General features: G+C 33.0%; 4 protein-coding genes across 4 annotated transcripts; 3 read left to right on the forward strand and 1 right to left on the reverse strand.

The window, feature by feature from the left end:
- Positions 1–1,059: 1,059 nt before the first annotated feature.
- Positions 1,060–1,768, forward strand: HELRODRAFT_159099 (hypothetical protein; the record flags this gene model as incomplete). The annotated part of the gene is made up of 3 exons (XM_009011013.1): positions 1,060–1,126; positions 1,210–1,626; positions 1,680–1,768. The coding sequence occupies 3 exons, from the start codon at positions 1,060–1,062 to the stop codon at positions 1,766–1,768; spliced, it is 573 nt and encodes a 190-aa protein (XP_009009261.1).
- Positions 1,769–1,981: 213 nt separating this feature from the next.
- Positions 1,982–4,194, forward strand: HELRODRAFT_159100 (hypothetical protein; the record flags this gene model as incomplete). Its single annotated transcript, XM_009011014.1, has 3 exons — positions 1,982–2,090; positions 3,509–3,688; positions 3,896–4,194. The coding sequence occupies 3 exons, from the start codon at positions 1,982–1,984 to the stop codon at positions 4,192–4,194; spliced, it is 588 nt and encodes a 195-aa protein (XP_009009262.1).
- Positions 4,195–5,627: 1,433 nt separating this feature from the next.
- HELRODRAFT_187909 (hypothetical protein) lies at positions 5,628–19,431 on the forward strand (the record flags this gene model as incomplete). Its single annotated transcript, XM_009011015.1, has 35 exons — positions 5,628–5,796; positions 5,918–6,007; positions 6,878–6,965; positions 7,297–7,463; positions 7,595–7,629; positions 7,736–7,856; positions 8,558–8,700; positions 9,030–9,227; positions 9,820–9,999; positions 10,091–10,150; positions 10,262–10,336; positions 11,326–11,551; positions 11,723–11,862; positions 11,979–12,041; positions 12,244–12,315; positions 12,418–12,664; positions 12,755–13,038; positions 13,310–13,418; positions 13,521–13,683; positions 14,073–14,153; positions 14,310–14,405; positions 14,612–14,717; positions 14,802–14,856; positions 15,094–15,194; positions 15,309–15,414; positions 15,633–15,756; positions 15,833–15,959; positions 16,227–16,325; positions 16,866–16,973; positions 17,308–17,395; positions 17,934–18,023; positions 18,235–18,389; positions 18,612–18,746; positions 18,917–18,984; positions 19,106–19,431. 35 exons carry the CDS (start codon positions 5,628–5,630, stop codon positions 19,173–19,175), a joined length of 4,239 nt encoding a protein of 1,412 aa, XP_009009263.1. The 3' UTR covers positions 19,176–19,431.
- A 343-nt stretch (positions 19,432–19,774) lies between these two features.
- HELRODRAFT_159102 (hypothetical protein) lies at positions 19,775–21,657 on the reverse strand (the record flags this gene model as incomplete). The annotated part of the gene is made up of 5 exons (XM_009011016.1): positions 19,775–19,873; positions 19,964–20,037; positions 20,723–20,962; positions 21,075–21,269; positions 21,351–21,657. The coding sequence occupies 5 exons, from the start codon at positions 21,655–21,657 to the stop codon at positions 19,775–19,777; spliced, it is 915 nt and encodes a 304-aa protein (XP_009009264.1).
- Between the last annotated feature and the right edge of the window lie 747 nt (positions 21,658–22,404).

Raw genomic sequence — 22,404 nt, forward strand, 5'->3', positions numbered from 1 at the left:
TTCATTGAATCGGCGATGCCAACCTTCCACTGCGTTGTTCACGCCAGGTAGATTCTCAGCAGCTGCATCGAAAAAATTTGTTATCCTTTAAACAGTGGTGCATGGATTGATTGTTCAGAGCGAGTAATAAAGTCATAGGTCAGTAATAAAATGCAATGATTTTTTATGGGTCGATTATTATTATATTTATATTATATTATTATTACTATCGATTATTATATATGCTTATGCAGTCTTATTGCTTTGCGACCTTATATGAATAAATTTTTTTTTCATTTTCAAAGTTTACTCATAATCAACAACATATCAAATAAGTGAATAAAAGTTATGAAGTTGAATATGCGGAGATCGAATAAGACTGTATGCCTTGTGGTGAATGAAAGAATAAATGTGTTTGCCAGGCATTGTTTATGAAAATTTCAACATCGAACTTATATAAATTCTTTATAAATTCAGGCAAGTTAAAAGTAACAAATTAAAATGTTTCATCGATTATTATTGACGGCGTCCGTCAAATTTTACAAATGTATTTAAATGATATAACATTGAGTGCATTTGTCTTTCTTTGTCTGGTTGACAAATTTTCGAATTGTTTGAGCGAAGACAATTTTGATTAAAAACATAAATACATTAGCGGCTTAACGCCACATAGTTAAAGTACTTAACGCTAATCATTTAATTTCTTGTAAAGTATTTGTAAAAATGTTTTAGTTTAATAGGAATTGTTAATTAGTACGTAAGACATAATATTCCAGTTTCATTAGCCAAAGTTTAAGAAATATTTTTATCAAAAATGTGATGTATATAATATAAAAACGTGGCAACGACGAGCTCATATTTAAAATAATGTATGCGTTATTGAATCACCCACCCATATTATGCATTTGGGAAAATCATTTGCATAATTGGTTCAGGATTATTTGCATAATGGGTTCTGTTTCCCAAGAACAACTAAGAAATTCAATTATAGAATTTAAGACAAACACGGTAACGTGGAAAATATAAAAGCATATAAATGCCGTAGTGGAGAAATTTGAAAGAAATTGGTAAAATAACAAAATGTCCGCTTTCAGAAAAATCATCTCAATTCTAGTTGTCTGTAGTGTTTTTACATCAGCTGTCAAAGGTAAAAATTGAATGAATATTTTTTAACTATTATTTTTTCATAATATCATAAAATATTGATTTTTTTATTTTTAACCTTTTCAGCTTACTGGTTTTTCTACGAAAAACAGGCCAGTCCGGACGAAGACGTTGGTGATGTCAATGATGATTCCAATGAAAATTCCAAGGAAGATTCCAACGATGAAGATTCCAACGATGAAGATTCCGACGATGAAGATTCCGACGACGAAGATTCCGACGATGAAGATTCCAACGATGAAGATTTCGACGACGAAGATTCCGACGACGAAGATTTCGAGAACGAAGATTTCGAGGACGAAGATTCCGACGATGCTTCAGGTAATAAATTTAACAGAAATTCGAAAAAACTTAACATTGGTAGAACCAGAAAGTATTTAAATGTAGGTTTCATTAGAAAATCCGATGAAAGTTCCGATGAAAAATTTGACTACAATTCTGGGACACACCTCAGAAAATATATCACAAAACGTTCCAGAGCAGGTTCCAACAAACCTTTAAAAGAAAATTCCAATTAAATTTTTGAAAAAATTTAGGTGAACACGTCAACGAAGGTGCTTGTAGCGATAGTTCTAAAGAAAGCACCGAATATATTTCGGATGTAAATCCTAATGAAAAATTGTAACGTCCTTCTGACATGCGCTAGGATGAATATTCCAATAAAAATTCAAATAATATTTTTGCTGAGAAAAATATAAAAAATTCTGATGGCGACGATGATGATAGAAAAAAATTCTATTACAATTTTTTTAGGTTCGGAAGAATCAACAGCACACAAACATCGTATACGAATACATGCTAAACGATGCTTCACACACGAAGCACGTGATAGGCGGAAATGTTTTTGACATTTTTGAACCCGGTAACTGCACGCACTGCTAACCAGCACCAGGCGGCCTTAATCGCTAAGCCATCACCCCTCCAAAATCATGGCGATTATTCCGAAGGTAATGATGATGACAATTGGGATTTTGTTGTAGGGCGAGGTTCTAACGGAGTATAATTGACGGTTTTTTATTCGTATTTAGTAAGGTATGGCTTTTAGTAAGGTCCCGTTTGTCAATAACCTGGATTCAGAGTAAATTGTTTTTTCACCTATCATAACCTTATTGTTTTTTTTCAAGCGTATGCATTTTGTACATATGCCTTTAAGATCTATGTATGTCTAGAAATTTGAAAAGCATCGCTGAACATGGTTAAATTAAGATGGTGCTATTTCTTTTCAGCTTTAACTATAATGCTAAACTGTAACTTCACCTAATGCTAAACAGTAACTTCACTTATGTTTCCTTCCCAATAGTGTTCTTCATAATCTATCTTATGTCTTTCTTCAATTACCGCTTGGTCTGGCTTTCTGTGTCTTAAAATTAATTCTTCTAAATTTGAATTAATCTGTTTTAATAAATCTAAACACTCTATTACTATTCCTTCTGTTATCTTACCTGATCCTAAAACTCTTGATATTTTTCACAATTTCGTAGTCTAGTCTTAATCTTTGATTCTAGATCGTCTCCTCTTTTTTCTCAGATTAATAGTGTTGCTAGAAGTTTTTACTTTTATCTAGGTAGAATAAAAAAACTTTTGCCTTTTCTTGACGATCCTACTCTTCTCTTTCTTGTTACTTCGTTAGTCTTATCTAGGATTGATTATTGTAACTCGCTCTACTATGGTCTTCCTGATTCTACATTCTATCCATAAAGTAAAGCTTTTAACTCTGCTGCTCGTCTAGTTGCTCGTGCCCCTTTCTTTTCTTTTCTCATATATCTCCATATCTTGTTCTCTTGCACTGGCTACCTATAAAATATAGAATAATTTTTAAAATTTGCACGTTCATGTATAAGTCTCAATCTAAATTATTTCTTAAGTACTTATCAGATATATTAATTGAACATAAACGCCCAGGTCTACGATCATCTTCTTGTTCTCACTTCTTCTAAACTCGTGTTAAACACTCTTTTGCTAAATCTGCATTTGCTTTTTCTAGCCCTTTTTTCTGGAACTTTCTACCTCCTTCTCTGACTACTTCTCCATCACTTGCAAAGTTCAGAGCGGATCTCAAGACCCATCTGTTTGCAATATTCATTGAGGAACGCTGTTGAACATCGCGGAAATAGCGCCTTATAAACTAATTGATCGATTTATTTATTAATTGATTCTCAAATCAACTTCACAAAAACGATTACAATTCTATGGTAACAACATCATATTTAAAATTATTTTTATATTTCCAAAATCGATAACCATTGCAGCATTAACACGATATTTTTTAAATTAATGTTAGCATCATCAACCACAGTTATTGTTTTATTTTGCACCATGGCATAGCGATCACGATTGCTTACTGCCATTTTTAATTTTCAAACAGCAAAAAAGTGCCCGAACGGATTTAGAAACATCTTGAATAAATGTGTGAAAGTCGTCACAGAACGTCAAACAGGCAATAAGGCATTTGAAACATGCAAACAACTAGGAGCTAACTTGGCTATTCTAAATTCAAAAACCTATTTTGACAAACTGACCAAGTACTTGATGGACAACTTCCGAGGTTATGATAATGATTATCATTTAATTATTCAAACACAATCTGTAGTGATTTGTTACATTAAATGATTTAATTTATTTTCTAACATTAAACGTTAACTATACCTTAATTCATATCCACACAAGAAAATGTACGAAATGTTAAAAATTTTATTAATATATTATTTTTAAAATTATGTTTATTCTTATTGTAATATAACAAATGTAATAGAAAGTTGCACTAGCACCAGATCATCAGGCAGTTTCTGGACGGCAGGTCACAGACTTCACGACACCAATGTATTTGTCTGGAAACCCTCAAAACTATCAAAACATATGACTGGTCATTGCAGAAATGCTATTATAACTAAAAATTGGGCCAAAAATCAACCGGATAATACTTACAATAATGAAGATTGCGTTGAAATGTTTATAGATGGTAATGAAATGAAGTTTAACGATTTGCCATGCGCCAAAGGTCCGAACTACATTTATAAAAACTGCGCTGTCTGCCAAACAAATAAAAAATAAACGAACTATATATAGACATTCAACATATACGTTTCATTTATAATCAACTGCATAGGAAACAAATTTTCATAAATATATTAAATTGAATGATTAAATCATTGTGAAAATAATATTAGTGGCGTGGCATTTATGTTGTTTTTTTTAAACTTTGTATTTATTTTCAAAAATCATCAATTCCATGCTAATTTATTCGTTATTTTATGTTTCAAACAATTTTTAATATCTTTATATGGTGAAAATATTAGAAATTGGAATGTAAGGAATGGACAAAAACGCTTGACTTGCATTTTCCATTCCTTCAATCCCCACATTACGTATACATATCCAAATTAAGATCAAATTATTCGTTCATGTAATTAATTGCTGCTGTTTTACCTAAATTGGACTCAATCAATGTATACCACACACTTAGAATAAACATTTCCCGATCCACTTCTATCTGCTTCAGCCACGTCAGCTTTGAATTTTTCAGTGGTTGCAGCTTTGAATATCTTTCAGTGGTTGGGTTGGTCTCTCCGAAGCAGATGACATGGTAAACTATTCAACTGTTAGAGGCATCTTGACTGAAGTTTTAAGACAATTCTGGACGGAGACTAAAAAGTTATCTGAGACGTAGCGGCATAGGATCTATTAAATTTGGTGAAGTGGGCTCGGCTTACAGAGTTTTCCACAATGCCTGCCAGTGTATGCAGCCAAACGCAGACTTGATTTCTTTAAAACAAATAATTGAATGTTGGTCACATTGTATTCCTTCTTAATTCGGTTGAAAAAAAGATTTGGTCATTACATCCTCTGCTGAAGTTAGAGCCCTGCTTTTGTCCCCATCGACTAGTTTGATTTAATAATAATTTATTGTACATCTTGTAGGCCCAAACATTTCGTTCATTCAACAAGCAAATGGCTAAACTCGGAAGATTCAAAATAAAATTATAAACGAAACAAGGTCGGCATTAATGCCTTGGTTCCCGTTGTTTCTAAAGCGGCTTTGATTTATTGATCAAGGTGCTGTATATTATCAAATAAATAAAGTTGCACAGCGATAAACATGTTTTTTTATTCTAACTATATGATTAATAGTTTTAAAAGTTAATACTTACATGACTGTAAGAATTTTATTCTTTGTTCTTTTATTATATTATATTATATCATAATATATTATATTATATTATTTATAATAATAAATAAATACATGGTTAAAATCATAAAATTAACAACTTATGCATCTTATACGTTCTATATTCACAATTTGAATTTCTTCCTTTCATAGCTTGAACGTTGTTACAATACTTTCTCTCCGCTTCTGAGTTTGATTCACAGAATAACAAAAATTTTAGCACATTTTCACATTGACAGGTTAGGTTAACTTTTGGTGGGTATTTTTATTCTGCTTAAAGTTTAACTTGATTGATTGTGTTTACTGTTTAGACTTCAAAATGGCTAAAACCCCCAAATCTGCCGATAAAAAAATGAAAACAATATTTTCTTATTTTAATAAAACACCTTCTGAGAAACGAAGTGCACTAACGTCACAGTCCGATCAGAACAGCGAAATTGACAAAGTAGCTAGCGCGCCAAAATTGAGAGATGAAGAAATTGTTGCAAGTGAGTGTGTTGCTTGTTGCCGTTGCACATGCAGTTGCATGTTTTCTTTTTCTATTTTTTCTTTTTTAATGAAGATTATTTACGCTAATTATTGTCAAACGTTTGTTTCATTTTGTCAAAGACTTGAAAGTGAATGAAGGGGATTTGGTGTGGGCCAAGATGCAGGGCCATCCATGGTGGCCTAGCCTTGTTTGCAAGCATTGCAAAGAAGGTTGGTAATCTTAGTTATTCTTTTTTCCATTTTTAGCAAAATTTGTCTTTTTCGACCATCAGTTAGCTTTTGTTTGATGTTTGTGTTGAAGTCAAATCTTTTTCTAATCATTATTAAGATGCAGGTTAAGATTTCCATTCTGGAAAATATGTAGCAAATGTGTACCTGGAAAAGCTAGCAAATGTTCATTAGCAAATGTTCAGTTTTAAGCTATTATGGAAGAATATAAAATAAAGTATAGTAAATTAAATGCTAATTCATATGAAATACTAAATAATTTTAATTAAATTTAAGGTTATATAATGATATTTAGTAATAATTGTGGGTTGGTTAGTGTCAGGGATAGGAAATGTTTGTTGAACGGCGTTTGCTTATTTTAGACAAGTGAATGGGTGCATTGTTGAATAAACAAAACACTCGTAATGATTAAAGGCCTTTTTGACTTGGAGACTTATTTCTATTAAATTTCTCTATGAACCTTTGTTTTGTAATAATAAGCCATTTTTTTTATTAGCTTTTGCCTAGTCGAATATGCTAATCTAATGTTAAATCAAGAGTATAAGTAGGTTTTTTTTTATAATCAGAAGTTAACTTCTGCAGTCAATATTTAAAGCTAAAAAATTGAACTTAAGATTGCGTTTTTGATTTGATTTTCAAGTTTCATGTGAATTGTTGACTTGAAATATATTAAAGAGTTGTCTGTCTTTAACAGTTTTTGTCTTTAAGATCATTTTAATAATTAACAATTTAAAAATGAACTTTGCAATTTATATTCATTCCTTAGCATTATTCACCTCTTTCAATTTAATTAGGTTTAATTGTTTAGTTACTTGAAGGCATAATTAAATGTGATATGCCCGAATTTGAAAGGTAAATTTTGGAAAAAAGAAAATGCAACCATGAAGATTCATGTTCAATTTTTTGGCAGTCCACCAAGTCGAGGATGGGTTAAAGAGATGTAAGTTGTTTTTTTAACTCAATTTTATGTGCTATTTTACAATCAAGGTGCTGTAGTTGGAAGTGTTTGCCAAGGTTTGGATTGGAGTTTCAGAGTAGTCAGCATCAAAATCATTTTTCATGTAACTATGATGTCAAAAATAAAAAAAGAATTATTTCCTATTAGATCATTTTTCTGCTTTTTATAAATTGTTATAGACTATTTTTTATTAAGTTCCAGCCAATGAATGATAGAAATACATGCATAATGTGTAAAAGTACAAATTGAAATAATGAAAACCATCCCAGATTTGAGCAGTTGAAATAAATTCAAAGTACATTCACACGACCAGGTCTATAAAGCCTTTCACTGGTTCATCATCAAAGGACTGCCAGAAGGGAGGTTTTCTGCACTGCCACCAGGCTGCATGGAAGGATGCTCTAAAGGAAGCTGACAAAGCCCTCCATGTCAGCGTAGAGGCTCGGGATAAGTTGGTTGTCACGATCGATTCATCGGATGGTGAGGAGGAAGTTAATGATGATTCCTTTACTGAGGAGAATAAAACACCATCATTTGCCTCTAAATGTTAATTTTTAATTTTTTCTATTGATAGTACAGTGTAAATAAATTTAAAAAAAATCTTTTTGAAGATCTTAAGAAAGGCAAAGATGATAAAGAGAATGCTGTAAGTTCCAAGCTGTCATTTTATGTGTGACATCATAATTGCTGAATTACAATACTTTTTTTGAAAATGAATAATGTTGAGTTAAAAGTAATCTTTTGTTATCTAGCCAGGAAATTCAGAATCAATGAGCTCCTCGAGCACTCCAAAGCGAAAGTCGACACGAAACACTGGCAAGAACAAACGTCGTCGCATAATTATGGATTCTGATGAAGAAGAAGAGGCTGGAGGTATGATTGTGATTGTGATCTGTGTATTTATTATAAATTATTATTATTTGTTGATTATTAATAATTAATTAATTAATTAATAATCGACATAATTAATTAATTAATAATCGACATTATTAATGCAGGAGTGAAATTGTCAATAAAATGGCCCACCAAAATTTTTATATTTTTCTTTTGACTGAATCGTTTTTAAGGTTTTATCTTCTATGTATATTTAAAAAGTTATTTTTGCTCAATCACTTTTCTCCCATTTTTATAAAAAATAAATAATATTTAGGTCAGTTGTACTCAACTTCTTACTAGTAAAACTAACACTGAATCATTAGTTGTTTGGGAGTGAACTTGCATGAACAAATCAGCATACAGTCTGACATGCCTGTAATTAAATATTTAACATGACAAGTCTCACAACAAACACAGCATGCTTTGTAAAAACTGGCAGAACTAAGTTTTGCACTAAAATTATGAAGTACTTTGCATAAATGTTTAACTGGTATTCGTTTATAATTCAGTTTAAACCACATTAAATGTTACTAGAGTTTATACTACCTCTATTGAGTATTATTTTTGCCACATCACATCATGAATTTCATTAAATAGCATGATGCCACACCTCACACATGACTATAATTTTTTCACGAATTGCAATATTTGATTTGCTTAGTTCTCACCACCGGTTACATTAAAATGAAATCTGGCAGATGACTCAAACGAAGAATCATTCCAACCATCAACGGAAGAAGATTCCACGGATGATGGCGTTAGTGAAGGTGACAGTGATGAAACAAATAACAACCACAATAGTGATGATGATGATGATGATAATGGCGGCAAGCCTATAAAAGTTAGTCTACAACTTTAATACAACTACCTTACTTGTTTCAATGTGATTTTTATTTATTAAAATGTTTGAAGTAGTCTACATGATCAATTATTTCAACCTTCATTGTTGGAAGAATTTGTTCCTCACTGGTTGGTTTGAGTTGCCGCAAAATTTTTATGATTTTAAAAACTTCTAAGTTTTAGCTGTTTCATAAAAAATCACACGTATTTTACCAGATCTTAATTAAAGTTTACTGAACTATTTTGAAAAATGAGATTATTTAACATGCACAATGCACAGAAAACACAAGCATACGTTGCATTAATTGTTGACATTTAAAATTTTTTCAGACTAAAAAGCGTTCCAGAGGAGGCAAGATTAAATCAGAATCAAAAGTTGAGAAGTCGCCAACAAGAGGTGTCGTAAGAGTTTTCCCAAATCAAATAGTCAAACGTAGTAGACCTAAAAAGTTGAAGAAAACTGATGATGATAAAGATGATGACATGAAGATAGATATGTGTGATGATAGTGAGGACCGAAAGACTCAAGTCTCTGCATTTAATAAGTCTTTCAATGTCTCACAAACTACAAAATCAAAATTGTTTGCCTTTTCCTCACCAGAATCGGTTTGGTTTCATTGAATCTCATTTATCATGCTAACCAACTAAATAACCTTCAAAATTCAATAATTTTCCAGAATAAAAAACTTTATTATTAAACAATGAAGGAATTTCATGATTTAATTTTCATGTCTAAGAATTATTGTTGTGATTTATTATTAAAAAGACAATATTTTTTATGAAAACATTTTAATTTGATACTGAACTGTCTGACTGTTCATCCATATATGCATGAATGCATACTGAACATAATCTGTGAGCCACTAATACTTTTATACATTCACTCATGCACATGAACATACATGAACATGCATGAATATACATAATTTCACACATACATTTTACATCACAGAAACGTATGTATCCATACATACATGTGAACATACATTCATCTATACATGCATTCTTCGTTCATACATACATACAAACAAACAAACGCTCGCTCACACATACATTTATTTATGCACAATGCGCGCACGCACACACACACACACACACACACACAAAACCACATCAGCAGGTTAAAACTGCACAAACAACATCACCAAATTCAAGCGGACAACGAACATTCCCACACACATCTTTCAAATTTCTGCAACCTCCCTACATCATGGACGCAAACAGACGTAAGGAAGATGATCCTGATTATGATCCTAAAACTCTCTACGTGCCAGTTGATTTTCTTAACAAGCAAACCCCAGTTAGAATTTCATTACATTCGTCAGTGTAAGACTGTTTGCCACAATGTGATCATCGTTTAATAGTTCATTCAGTGTGATATTCATTTCTAGGCCATGAAGCAATGGTGGGTATTGAAGAGTCAATATTTTGATACTTTACTTTTCTTCAAGGTTCGTGTTTGTGTCTTTTTTTGAGCATTTTTGTTGAGGTCCACTGAAACTCATTTATTCTTATTTTTGAAATTGTTTCACTTATTTTAATTATTTTGATTTTAACGAAAGATGGGAAAGTTTTATGAACTGTTTCACATGGATGCAGTCATTGCGGTCAACGAATTAGGCTTGCTCTTCATGAAGGTGTTATTAATTAAACATTGCTATTTGTGTTATGTATATAGTATGTATTTTGAAGTATTTTCTTGTGCTGGTTTGGGCATAGTTCATGTTTGTAATTTAAGTATTTTTTACTGTTAGTCACCACAAACTGCCCTTGGTGTTGCTTTCATTGTATGAACTGAAAATTTATTATTAACAGTAAATATTGATCATAATAAAAAATGCGTTCTGTAAATTATTTTGTGAGTTGTTGAATTCTTGAATTATTATTATACATCATGGTTCTTCAACAACAAAACAACAACACACGTTTAGACGACATTTTCTCCGACATCGAGGGTTGCCGTTTGGCTACCTATGATGAAACCGAAATACCCCTCGACGCCATTCACATCTGTCACTCGCCTCAGTATCACCCAACCCCGCTTTCACTTTGTCCTTCTCCACCTGCTCTCTCCATCCCAGTCGCGGACGACCTCTTCCTATCACTCCTTCAACCTCGAACTCCATCACTCGCCTAATCCCGACCCTTTCATCCCTTCTCAACACATGTCCATACCACCGCAATCTCGATCTCCTTATCAATGTCACAATGTCCTCATTCAGTCCCATCTCGACATCAGCTCTGTACTACTCCTCCTACCCTTCACTTCAACCCCACACATCATCCTGGTTATGACATTAAACTGACCCTCACTGCCTTGTGAGTGATGTTGGATCATCAAAGGCTAGGCCCACCGCTTATAATTGTGGTTGCGTAAAAATTAGCCAAATAAATTACTTATGATGACAGAAGTGACATGTTTTTTCACTTTACATATAACGATTTAAGACTGTAATGTAAGGTTACATCAGCTGGATTGGTGGAGATCTTACGAAATAGTTTGAACAACTTTATTGAACATACCAGCACCTTCGCTTTCCACAGGTCCTATTCATAGACCCAAAAGATAAGATACTGTTTCTTCTGTGACACTCTGGAATTGATTACTTGACCAACAACTCTTCAGATTTCAACGAATAATGAACACTTTCATGTTAAAATTTTTGAATCGAATCATTACAGCGTCATTAACTATACAAGTACCATCTGTACACAGGGTGATCATGCCCACTGTGGATTTCCCGAGATATCGTACGGTCGATACTCAGACATTCTTGTTCAACGGGGCTACAAAGTTGCTCGTGTTGAGCAGACGGAAACACCCGATCAGATGCAGGAGAGATGCAAACAAAGTCAGTTCTTCTCTTCTAATTTTGAGGATTTGCTGGCAATGAAATGTTTTAATTGTAAATTACCAGACTGCAATTTTTATTTGTGGAAAAAATTTTTCAAAATATTTTTTTAATATTGAATTGAAACTGTTATATAAATTAGAATGTTTAATTAATTTTGCACCCCAATAGCAAAATCTTCAAGTAAGATCGACAAAGTAGTTCGCAGAGAGATATGTAGCGTGCAATCGAAAGGAACCAAACGATCGAGTTTTATTGATGGAGACTGCTCAGGAACCAATCACAACTTTCTTTTGGCCATCGCTGAAAAGGTCAGATTTTTTTATCTTTTTGCTAACAATTTTATTAACATATTAAAAATTGTAATTATTTTAATAAATATTTAATAAATTTTTATTTTTAACATTTATTTTTTAACATTTGTTAGAACGTTGGTTCAAAATCTACATATGGAGTTTGTTTTTTGGATGTCATGATTGGAAAATTTTATGTTAGTAAATTTGTTTGTTATGTTCTCTATATTTGAAAATGACCAATTTGTAGTTGAATTAATTATTGGTTGTACAACTTTTGATTGATTTTTTTTTTTATTTTCCGTCTAGATCAGTCTTTTAATACCAAATTGTTACCAATTCATTACAAATAATCGTTTATTAACCTGTTGTTATTGTTACAATAAATGAATCATTCAGGTAGGCGAGTTTGAAGATGACAGACACGGCTCGAGGTTGAGGACACTGGCATCTCACCACCCACCTGTCCAGGTGTCCACTTTGTTATTGTAGTCACTATAGGTTCAATCTTGACGAGGACCTATGAGCCACCTTTAATACTTTTGCATTCTATTTGTCTTATATCTTCTTAAGGTGCTGTATGAGAAAGGCAAGTTATCAGAGAAGACAAAGATGATATTCAATGGTTGTTTGAGTCAGTGCCTCAAGGAAGGACTCAAATCTTCCACTGAGTTTTGGGATGCCACAAAAACGTTGAAGCAGCTTCACGAGTTGAAATATTTTCTCCCTGCTGGAAATGATGACAATGATGATGAGAATGCTGATGGTGTTGATAATAAGACAGAGTGGCCTGAAATATTTCACAAGCTTACAGATCCTGGTTTCTATGACATTATTTTTGTGATTTTTCAAAATTTCTTTTCATAATGTCATTTCCTGTCAAATATGAGCTGAAAAATTTTTTCACCAGATGACCCCCTTCGTTTGACACCATCTTCAACTTTCCAGCTGGCGCTTTCGGCCCTAGGTGCCACCGTTTGGTACCTTCGCCGTTGTCTCATGGATGAAGAGTTGCTTTCTCTGAAGTCTTTTGAATTGTACACGCCTGTTGACTACAATACCGAACAAACTAATGGCAGGAGTGGGAGTGAACATGGCAACATTTCAAATGTTGATGAAGATGCGGCTGATGAAAGTTATTCCAGTCAGTGCAATAGGTCCTCACAGTCCGTTGAGAGCACTAACAAAAGAATGGTGGCTGATATTTTTATTGCTGTTTTCATCGTTGTTTCAATTTTCTTTCCATTGCTCAACTAACTATCTAATTGTTCATTACAATCTTACTGTTAGCTCTGTGATTTTGTGTTTGCGTGTGCAGATGTTCTCAGGTTGGTTTCCAGTTTACTGTTTTTCTGGTAAATTTATATTTTGTTTCTATGTTATACAGTCAAGTTTCACTATACCTTTAAGAAATATGTAACATTCAATGTAGACTTTTATTTATAATTTGAAAAAATTGATGTAGGTGTTGGATGGGGTGACATTAGTGAACTTGGACGTGTTGGTCAACAGCAGCAATGGTACAATTGAAGGCACTCTGCTCCAAAAACTTGATTCCTGCAAAACTGCGTTTGGTTTGTTTTTCCAATTTTTCATTTCAAAAGTTCATTTTAAATTATTGCTTTTATCTCAAACTTATTTTTTAATCGTTTGCTTCATTAAATTTCTCGTCACAGGCAAACGTTTAATAAAGCAATGGTTGTGCTCTCCTTTGTGCAATGTGTCATCCATCAATGATCGACTGGATGCCATGGAGGACCTCATGAAGGTTAAGGAGGTCACAGCTTCCATAGTTCCTCTGCTGGCCAAGTTGCCTGACTTGGAGAGATTACTTAATAAGTCAGTTGAATCTTTATTGGAAATGTTTTGCGGTGATGTTGAAGTTAAATATTTTATGCAACTGGCATTCAAAATTTAGTAATTTTTTTAAAGTGTGGCCACTAAAACCCAAGCACAATGATACTTTGATAAATGTGATCTTTTCTAGATTTGATCACCTATAGTTTGGTTTTCATTGAAAAAATTGTTTGCCTGATGTTCTGATACTCTTACAGCATGTATACTTATAATGAATAATAGATGCATATTCTACGCCAGGCATATTTTTATATAATAAATACACGTTCGACACCGTCCAATAATTCAATAATCTCCCTCTGTGCTAACAACTGCAGCATAATTTCTAAACAGATACAACAAAACAGGTGCATAGTAATTTCATTTTTCAGAATTCATACCCTTGGCTCTTCAAAGAGGAACAAGAACCACCCAGACAGCAGGGCTGTATTTTTTGAAGATGTAGTTTATAGGTAATTTGAATTTTCATTGAATTTCATTTAAGGATTGAAAGAAATTTTTAGATTCTACAGTTCTACAATTATTAATATTGGATTTCAAATTAACATTCATCTTTGTCAACTTATACAATTGTACACATTTAATTTGCACACACTTTATGTATGCAGCAAACGCAAGATTGAAGATTTCTTGCAAACAGTTGAAGGCTTCAGAACCACACTCTCCATCATTAAAAAATTTTCAAACTCCACCTCGGACTTCAAGTTGGCACGCCTATTTTATAAATTATTTAAAAACTGGTTTTTTGATTAATATTGATATTTTTGATGTTTCATTTTGTTGTGTAAGTTAATGCCTTCATTTCCATCAGCAAGTTTTGACATGTTATTTTCAATGAACATTAAATAGAGATATCTGTAATGATCTCATCTGAAACACGAAAAACTAAACACCACATTTGATTGACAAGGTCCAACATATTGAAGCAGTGTGTGCTGATGAAAAGTGAAGATGACCAGGTTGGACGTGGGGCCGGCAGATTTCCCAACATCAAACCGACATTGGATTTTTTTGATGTAGGTTCACTTCAAACGTTCTTCAAATTAACAATCAATCAATCAACCATCTCTATTCATTATTGTGAATCATTTTCTTCATAGTCTGCCTTTGATCATCAGAAAGCAAGATCTGCTGGCGTCATCAAGCCCATGTTAGGTTCGTTACATTTTCTTTTGGCTCGTCAATTGGAAAATATGAACTAAAAGATGAAAATGAAATAGCCATAAGGATTTTGTGGACTTTTATTATTTTTATTCTTTCATTCCATGGATATTTTTAATGAAGTTGATCATGTCAAGACAATATATGATCCTAGGCAATTGCAACTGTTGAAATTTTTTAAGAATAAAATCAGGAAGAGATTTATTAGTTATAAATAAATTCATTCATAAGGGGTGAACAAGAATTATGATTGTGCTGTGAATGACATTAAAAGTATTGAGGACAAGTTGAATGGTCTGCTGGATCATCTGAAGAAGCAACTTGGCTGCAAGGTTTGTTCTGTTGGACTGTGTTTGGTTATCTTCTGTGCATAACTGAAATCATATAATTTTTGTGTCCTCCTTTCATTTGACTGGTTGGTTCATTTACTTTGCAAAATTTTCCAGACACTGACATATTTTGGTACGGCACGCAACAGATATCAGGTGGAAGTGCCTGAAGCATTTTGTCGTAAGATTTCGGATGATTTTGAAGTGACGTCACAGAGGAAGGGTGAGTAGTTGTTTATTTGTTTGTTTGTTTCACTGTTTGTTCACATGTTTCGTTCACTTCTTGGTTCATTTGCATGTTTCTTCTTCATTTACTTGGGACTGTCTGTTTTAGCATTCTATACATTAGTTGATTGATGTAAATTTGAATAATGGAAATATTATATTCACCCAACTAGTTATGCTCAACTTATTAATAAATTACGCCAAATAATTTGTAAGGTTTCAAAAGGTACCAAAGTGAAGAGATAAAGAGGTGGTTCGCGAAGCTGATGGATGCAGAGGACAGGAGGGACGAGGCGCAGAGGGACACCATGAGATGCATATTCGACCAGTTCGACAGGCAGTTGGTGTTTTTCGAATTTCTTGCAGTTAGTTGAAATTCAGGATTAATATTTTGAAAATAATCTATCATGAAATAGTTACAACAAATGGATCGAAGCAACTCAGTGCATTGCGGTGCTTGACGTTCTGTTGTCCTTGTCCGTGTACAGCGGTCAGTCGGATGGTGTCATGTGCAGGCCGAATGTTGTTCCATACCTCAAAGAGGTTTCCAATTTGCTGCTCTCTCTCTATTTGGTTCACTCACAATAAAGTTGTTTCACTTTCTTTCATGGTGGAACTTTATTTATTTAAACAATTATCTCACTCGTCAACATGCCAATGTTAACTTTTTGTTCTGATAATTTCCACCTTACATAATAACTTTTCTCACGTTTGCTCAACGTTTTTACTTGATGTTAACATGCTTACTTATTCCATTCCTGCTTTCAAATCATCCAATCACCTTATTGTTTATTATTTTTGATGAAACAGTCATTCGTTGAGATAAGAAGTGGCCGACATCCATGCATCGGCGGCAGAACATTCGTTGGAGGGGACTACATACCTAACGATACCATCATTGGTCAGCAGGTCTGCCAAGTACCTACCTCGCTAAATGTCATGTTGGATAGAATTCGTTAAACATTGTGCCAGTTTTGTTAATATTTCTTTCAATTAACTCTTGAAGAATGTGAATACTAGTGAATCCCTCCATCACACACATTGATGGGCAGGGGTCACTTTGCATTTGAAACAAGTCACTGCAGAAGCATAATCGAGCACCTTAACCATTACACTATCTCGCCGCTTTATTGGTTACATGTTTCATGAGATACATTCTGAGTTATACGATTGTGAAGACCGTTGTTGTCATCAGGATGGTTAATAAAAAAAATTAACATTAAATAAAGAAAGAAGCAAAATTAAACAGATATTTTGAAATGAGGTTTTTCATCGAGTTGTATAAATTTATTAAATTATTCCATTTTCGAAGCTGTTGGTGGTTGATATCTGATGTCTTTGTTGATAGGAAAATAGGCATATCTCTACATGACAATTTCAATAAAATTTATTATTAACATTTAATTTTATTAATTTAAAAAAATGTTTTTTATAATTTATATTTGGAAGGACGAATCCTCATCATCGCCTCGAGTTTTGTTGGTGACAGGTGCAAACATGGGTGGAAAGTCAACACTGATGAGACAAGTTGGACTCATATGCCTGCTTGCTCAGTTGGTCAGTTGATGTTGGTCTGTTGGTGTTGGTCTGTTGGTGTTGGTCACTTTGTTGTTGTTGTTTTTGTTATAAATTGCTAGTCCAGTTGTTGGTGGTCAGTTCTGTTGTTTTTGATTGTGACTAGGAAACGTAAAAAATTTTATTTTTTATAGGGCTTTATAAGTAGTGATGAATGAATTCAATTTCACACATTCATATAGCATACACTTAACAACATATTTGAACCCTATTGAACTGCTTCAGACTAGTACATAAATCTTCTAATGATATAAACTTTTTAGTTTTTTAATTGTTTGAAATTTGTATTGGGACCACACGTTTGTACATCTTGTAGGGTTGTTATGTGCCAGCAGAGGTGTGCAGGTTGACCCCCGTGGACAGGATCTTCACGCGGTTGGGTGCCTCCGACCACATCATGTCAGGTTCGTTGCCACGTCACTCGTCTAACTTTTTTTTTATCGCACTTCCGGTTTAGTAAAAGTTTTGAAAATGAAGAAAGGTTAAAGAAATGAAAATAAAATTGTTATCTTGTTTTACATGGAGTAGTTTTTTGAAGTAGAGCTTATTTTATCACGTTGAAACTGAGGTTCCCAACTAGTTCCTATTAATATTTCAACCATTTTCTAAACAAAGTTCTGATATTTTTGTTTAGATTTTTAAGAAACTTGCTTATTGGTTGAGTTCTGATGAACGATTTAATAGAATCAAGTTATTGATTTTTAAGAAACTTTCTTATTGGTTGGTGAACTTTCTTATTGGTTGGTTCTTATTGGTTGATGAACGATTTAATAGAATCAAGTTATTGATTTTTAAGAAACTTTCTTATTGGTTGGTGAACTTTCTTATTGGTTGGTTCTTATTGGTTGATGAACGATTTAATAGAATCAAGTTATTGATTTTTAAGAAACTTTCTTATTGGTTGATGTTAAAGTTAGAACGGTGATGATGATTCTTTGTTAGGAGAGAGTACCTTCTTTGTGGAGTTGAGTGAAACTTCGTGTGTTCTGCAACATGCAACCAAACATTCCCTCGTTCTCCTCGATGAATTGGGTTTATGATTAATTATTTTATTATTAAATATTCATTTTCTTTTTAAAAGAAATTTTCATTTGACGATTTTTGACTGTGGTTGGACAGTTGAGTTATTAATTCGGTTACAATTTTTTATTAAAATATGATTTATTAATTGATTGAGTTATTCGTTAATTGATTGATTGATTAACTGATTGACTGACTGATTGATTGGTATTTGAATGTGAAGGTAGGGGCACAGCCACGTATGATGGCAATGCGATTGCAAGCGCGGTTCTCCAGGAGCTGTCGGACAACATACGATGCCTCACCCTCTTCTCCACACATTACCACACCATCGTTGAACGATTTTCATCCAATAGGAATGTTTCCCTGGCGCACATGGTGTGTTTTCCTTCATTTCAATTTGTTATGTTGGCAGTTTGTGTTTCTATGACGGTTTCAAAATCAGTTTTCAAAATCAGTATAGGATCTCCAACATTCAAAATATTTTTTAAGTTACTTTACTGAAATTATTACTCAGATGAAACTTAAGACAATTATTATAACCATAATGATATATAAATATAATCAAGTTATTGAAATAGTTGTTGAAACGACACACAGGCCTGCATGGTGGAGAATGAAGATGACGATGATCCAACCCAGGAAACCATAACATTTCTCTTCAAGTTGTCTTCAGGCAATTGTCCAAAGAGTTACGGATTCAACGCCGCTCGCCTGGCTGGCATTCCCGATCAAGTTGGTAGAGTGTGGTTGAGTTGTATGCCATCAAGGGTCATGCTGTTGTGGTTCAGCAATTCTGTGTTGATTTTATTTGTTGTCTGGACATGCGCTTTTAATCAGTATATGTTTAGTTATTTGTCGTTTGTTTTGTTTCGTCATCTATTTATGTTTTCTCATGATTGCAGGTGATAAGAGAGGCTCACACGAAAGCACGTCAGTTTGAAGAATCAGTTAGGACCATCAAGATGTTCAGGTTGAAAAAATTTTTGCCGCTACTGTATTGTTATTAACTTTTTATAATTCCGAACAATCGTTGAATTCAAATTTGTTTGTCAATAAATAAATTATTTCTTCAACGAATCTCAATCTTGCAGGCAGTTGTGGCGCATGAAGTCCAGTGAAGCTGCCACAAAAAACATTTCATCGATTATTTCACAAATCTGAAGCTACCACAAAAAACATTTCATCAATTATTAAATTTATCCGAAGTACTAAGCCCTTTCTCATTCTAAAAATATTTGTATCGTTTTCACGCATGTTCATTTTGTACTTAAAAGCAGGAACGCATTGTTGCCAATGTTGTAAACTGCAGGTATTATTATCGGTGTTATTTTTGATTTTTTAACTACTTGAAAACTATAAAATTTCAGTCAGCGATAATTTTTTTTCATAAAAATAAAAAGGCACCCATACATCTTAAGGAGTTATCCATACAACTAAGTTGTGAAACAAATGAGAATGTCAGCGAACTCTTGTTGGAGTTGGAATTGTATTCTTTAATATTTTAAGATCCCTTACAATATTCTTCGTTACGAAATTTAAAAACTTTTTGTTACAGTCAGAAAGAGAAATATTTTTGAAAATCCCCATGTTATTAAGCTTTAGAGTTTTTCTGAGATCGTCTCAGGAATGTTTATACACATTTTCAATTTCGAAGAATTATTATTTACAGAGGCAGTTTTAACTTGATGATTTATTGAACTTTATCAAAGATGGGATGAAACTTTACATATATTGTGAGATAATTGTAATAATGATTAAATTTAGCCAGCTTTAAAACTTGTACTTAATAATAGGCTAATCAGAAGTGTTTTCAATGTTGGTCTGTATTGAAAGTCGTTAGCGATTGACATTTGCTTACCCTGCGGGAGAATATGATGTACTAACTCAGCAACGTTGCTACAAAATGAAAGAAATGAGACGTTTTTATGAGTTCCCCGATAGTTTCTAACCAGCTTTACGACCTGACGCATGATATCTGATGTGTAATAATTTAAAATAAGGGAAATCAGCCGATTTAAATTTGCTGTATGTTTGTCATCAAGTGCGTTTCCTATTGCTATTATCGATTTTCACTAAATTAAATGAAGTTTTCTGCGGCTGTTAACACGGCTTTGTACTAGAAAATGATCGAGACGTTGCTAATTCATTAAACTAGCAGTGTTTTCAAAAAACTGATTTTATATCAAGCGCCTTTGACAAGCTATAGGTAGGTAGCTGAACACATTTCTTGCAGATTGGTTAAGAGTGGCAGTTTTTTGATGTCAGCTGTTTTAATTTTTTACTTTCGTAAATTTTATATTTGAAATTAAAATCTATTAGATAAATTTGATGCTTCCCGTTACGAACCTTGCGGCAAAGTGAAAAATGGCGTAAACTTATGATTAATTTGTTTTAATTAAAACAAGTTAGACAAATCACACAATCTCAAAATCTATATTAAAGAACTAAAAATAGTGTCAAATCGTCAAAGACTCATCTACATTGTTGTGCAAAAATGTTTTTCAAATATTTAGAAAAATGAAATTAAATTAAATATGTCTACATAAAATTATTTACTGCTCAATACATCGAGCACACTCGGAACCACGGTGCAATCGTTTAGCTGGACTAATTAGGTTGACACATTTTTGCAGCAATCAGTTCTAGAAATATTTAAAGCAAATGTTATAAATTTATAAAAAAATAAAAGTTACAAAATCTAATGATACCTATAAAGTTTTTCCTGCAGTAAAAATCCGCAGCGCACACTGAGCAGTTACTAAGGCCACTAATCCATTTAGCCATTCCCGTCACGATTGCGGCTATTATCGGTGGAAGAACTACCGAAGCTGCAGGCCATGATGAGTCATTGTAATTTATTTTGTACCAGTCTTTGTATGCGTTGGGAGTGCATTTCCAAGAACTGTTGCTCTGGACATAATCATCCGATGATCCAATTATTAAACCATCTGTTACGTTTTTAGATTGAAAAAGATTAATTAAAAAATTATTGTAAAAACGTTATCTAAGACATTCAAAAAAACTGTTATAGAATTAAAATGGTGGAAAAATGTTAACAACTAGGTCCTCCATCGTTGCGAGCCAAAACTGCAAGAACGTGAAGCTGAGTTGCAGACAGATTGTAGGTATCAGCAGTGGTCACGTCATTAGCATGAGGAAAGTTTAATGCTACGGATATGTTCTTTCCATTGACGTAAAATCCAATTAGAGCATTGTCTACGCTAATTGTCAAAATTGTGTTGATACGAGAAGGGCCTTGAAAAATTTGATTTTTAAAAATTTATTTTAATTTAAAATTATATTACAACACATACTGGTAGAAAAATGAAATCAAACTTTTTTTTATATAATGTTGACATCCGGAAAGAATAGAATACTTTTTCAACGTTTGATTAAATAGTTGACACTGGTTGGTAGCATTCCAGAAATTGTATGCCAAGCAGTCCGGAGCTTTGAGACATGCCATAGAGCAGAACATCAGAGCTCCCCAACAAGAGAATGTAGATAAGGTGAAGTTGTCTGATGGACGGTCGCATGAACAAAAACTTGCACCATCTTCTTTGAATCTCTGAAAACAGTTGCTTTTTGCTATAATCACATTTAAGTTAATATAGAAGAAAATAATTGCTATTGCGGAACGCATTCTGCTAGACATCAAAGCGAAGGATTTGACGAAATAAATATGCAGTTCTAGTTGTTTTATACAATTTCAAAAAATCGATAATTAACTGGATTCAAATCAAATTAAAAAACCAATTTCTTGAAAAAATCTTCGTAAATTTTTAAAATTAGAACAATGATAGCAAATGGACTGCTTTTAAATTTTGAAAAAAAAAATGAAATTCGATTTTCTTAATTGCACTTGAAAGTATAAAAAAATGGAAATTTCCTAAAAAATTTGATAAATACAAAAATTAAAAGTTGGCCATGCTAGCTTTTAATTTTTTTTAATTAATTTTTTCAATTAATTTTTTTTAATTAATGTTTTTTTGTATATAATAACATAACAAACTGGAAGATAATATGACATTGGGCATGTTAGGCGAGTGGTTAAAGTTTTTTTTATATAATTAAATACCATTGCAACTCTACAGCCCATAACGTTTCGTGGAATATGGTTAAAAAAACTATTTAACATATTTCGCTATCAAATGAATTTTATTTCTGATGGCGTAGTAGAAAAATAATAATGCATCGTATTATACCATCCAAACGATTTTAACAGTCAATCTTCCTTATTTTATTCTTTAAAAAATTTCATATTCGTCCCTCGATATCTGGGTTAATTTTATCTTGGTTTGATTTTCATATTTAGCAACATAACATTCTAATCTTGGGTTTTTTAGAGTCGTTTTTTGCTGACATAGAGTTGGCATGAAAGCTGGAGACA

This window comes from Helobdella robusta (assembly GCF_000326865.2).
Source record: "Helobdella robusta unplaced genomic scaffold HELROscaffold_1, whole genome shotgun sequence".
In the NCBI taxonomy this organism is placed as follows: Eukaryota; Metazoa; Annelida; class Clitellata; order Rhynchobdellida; family Glossiphoniidae; genus Helobdella; species Helobdella robusta.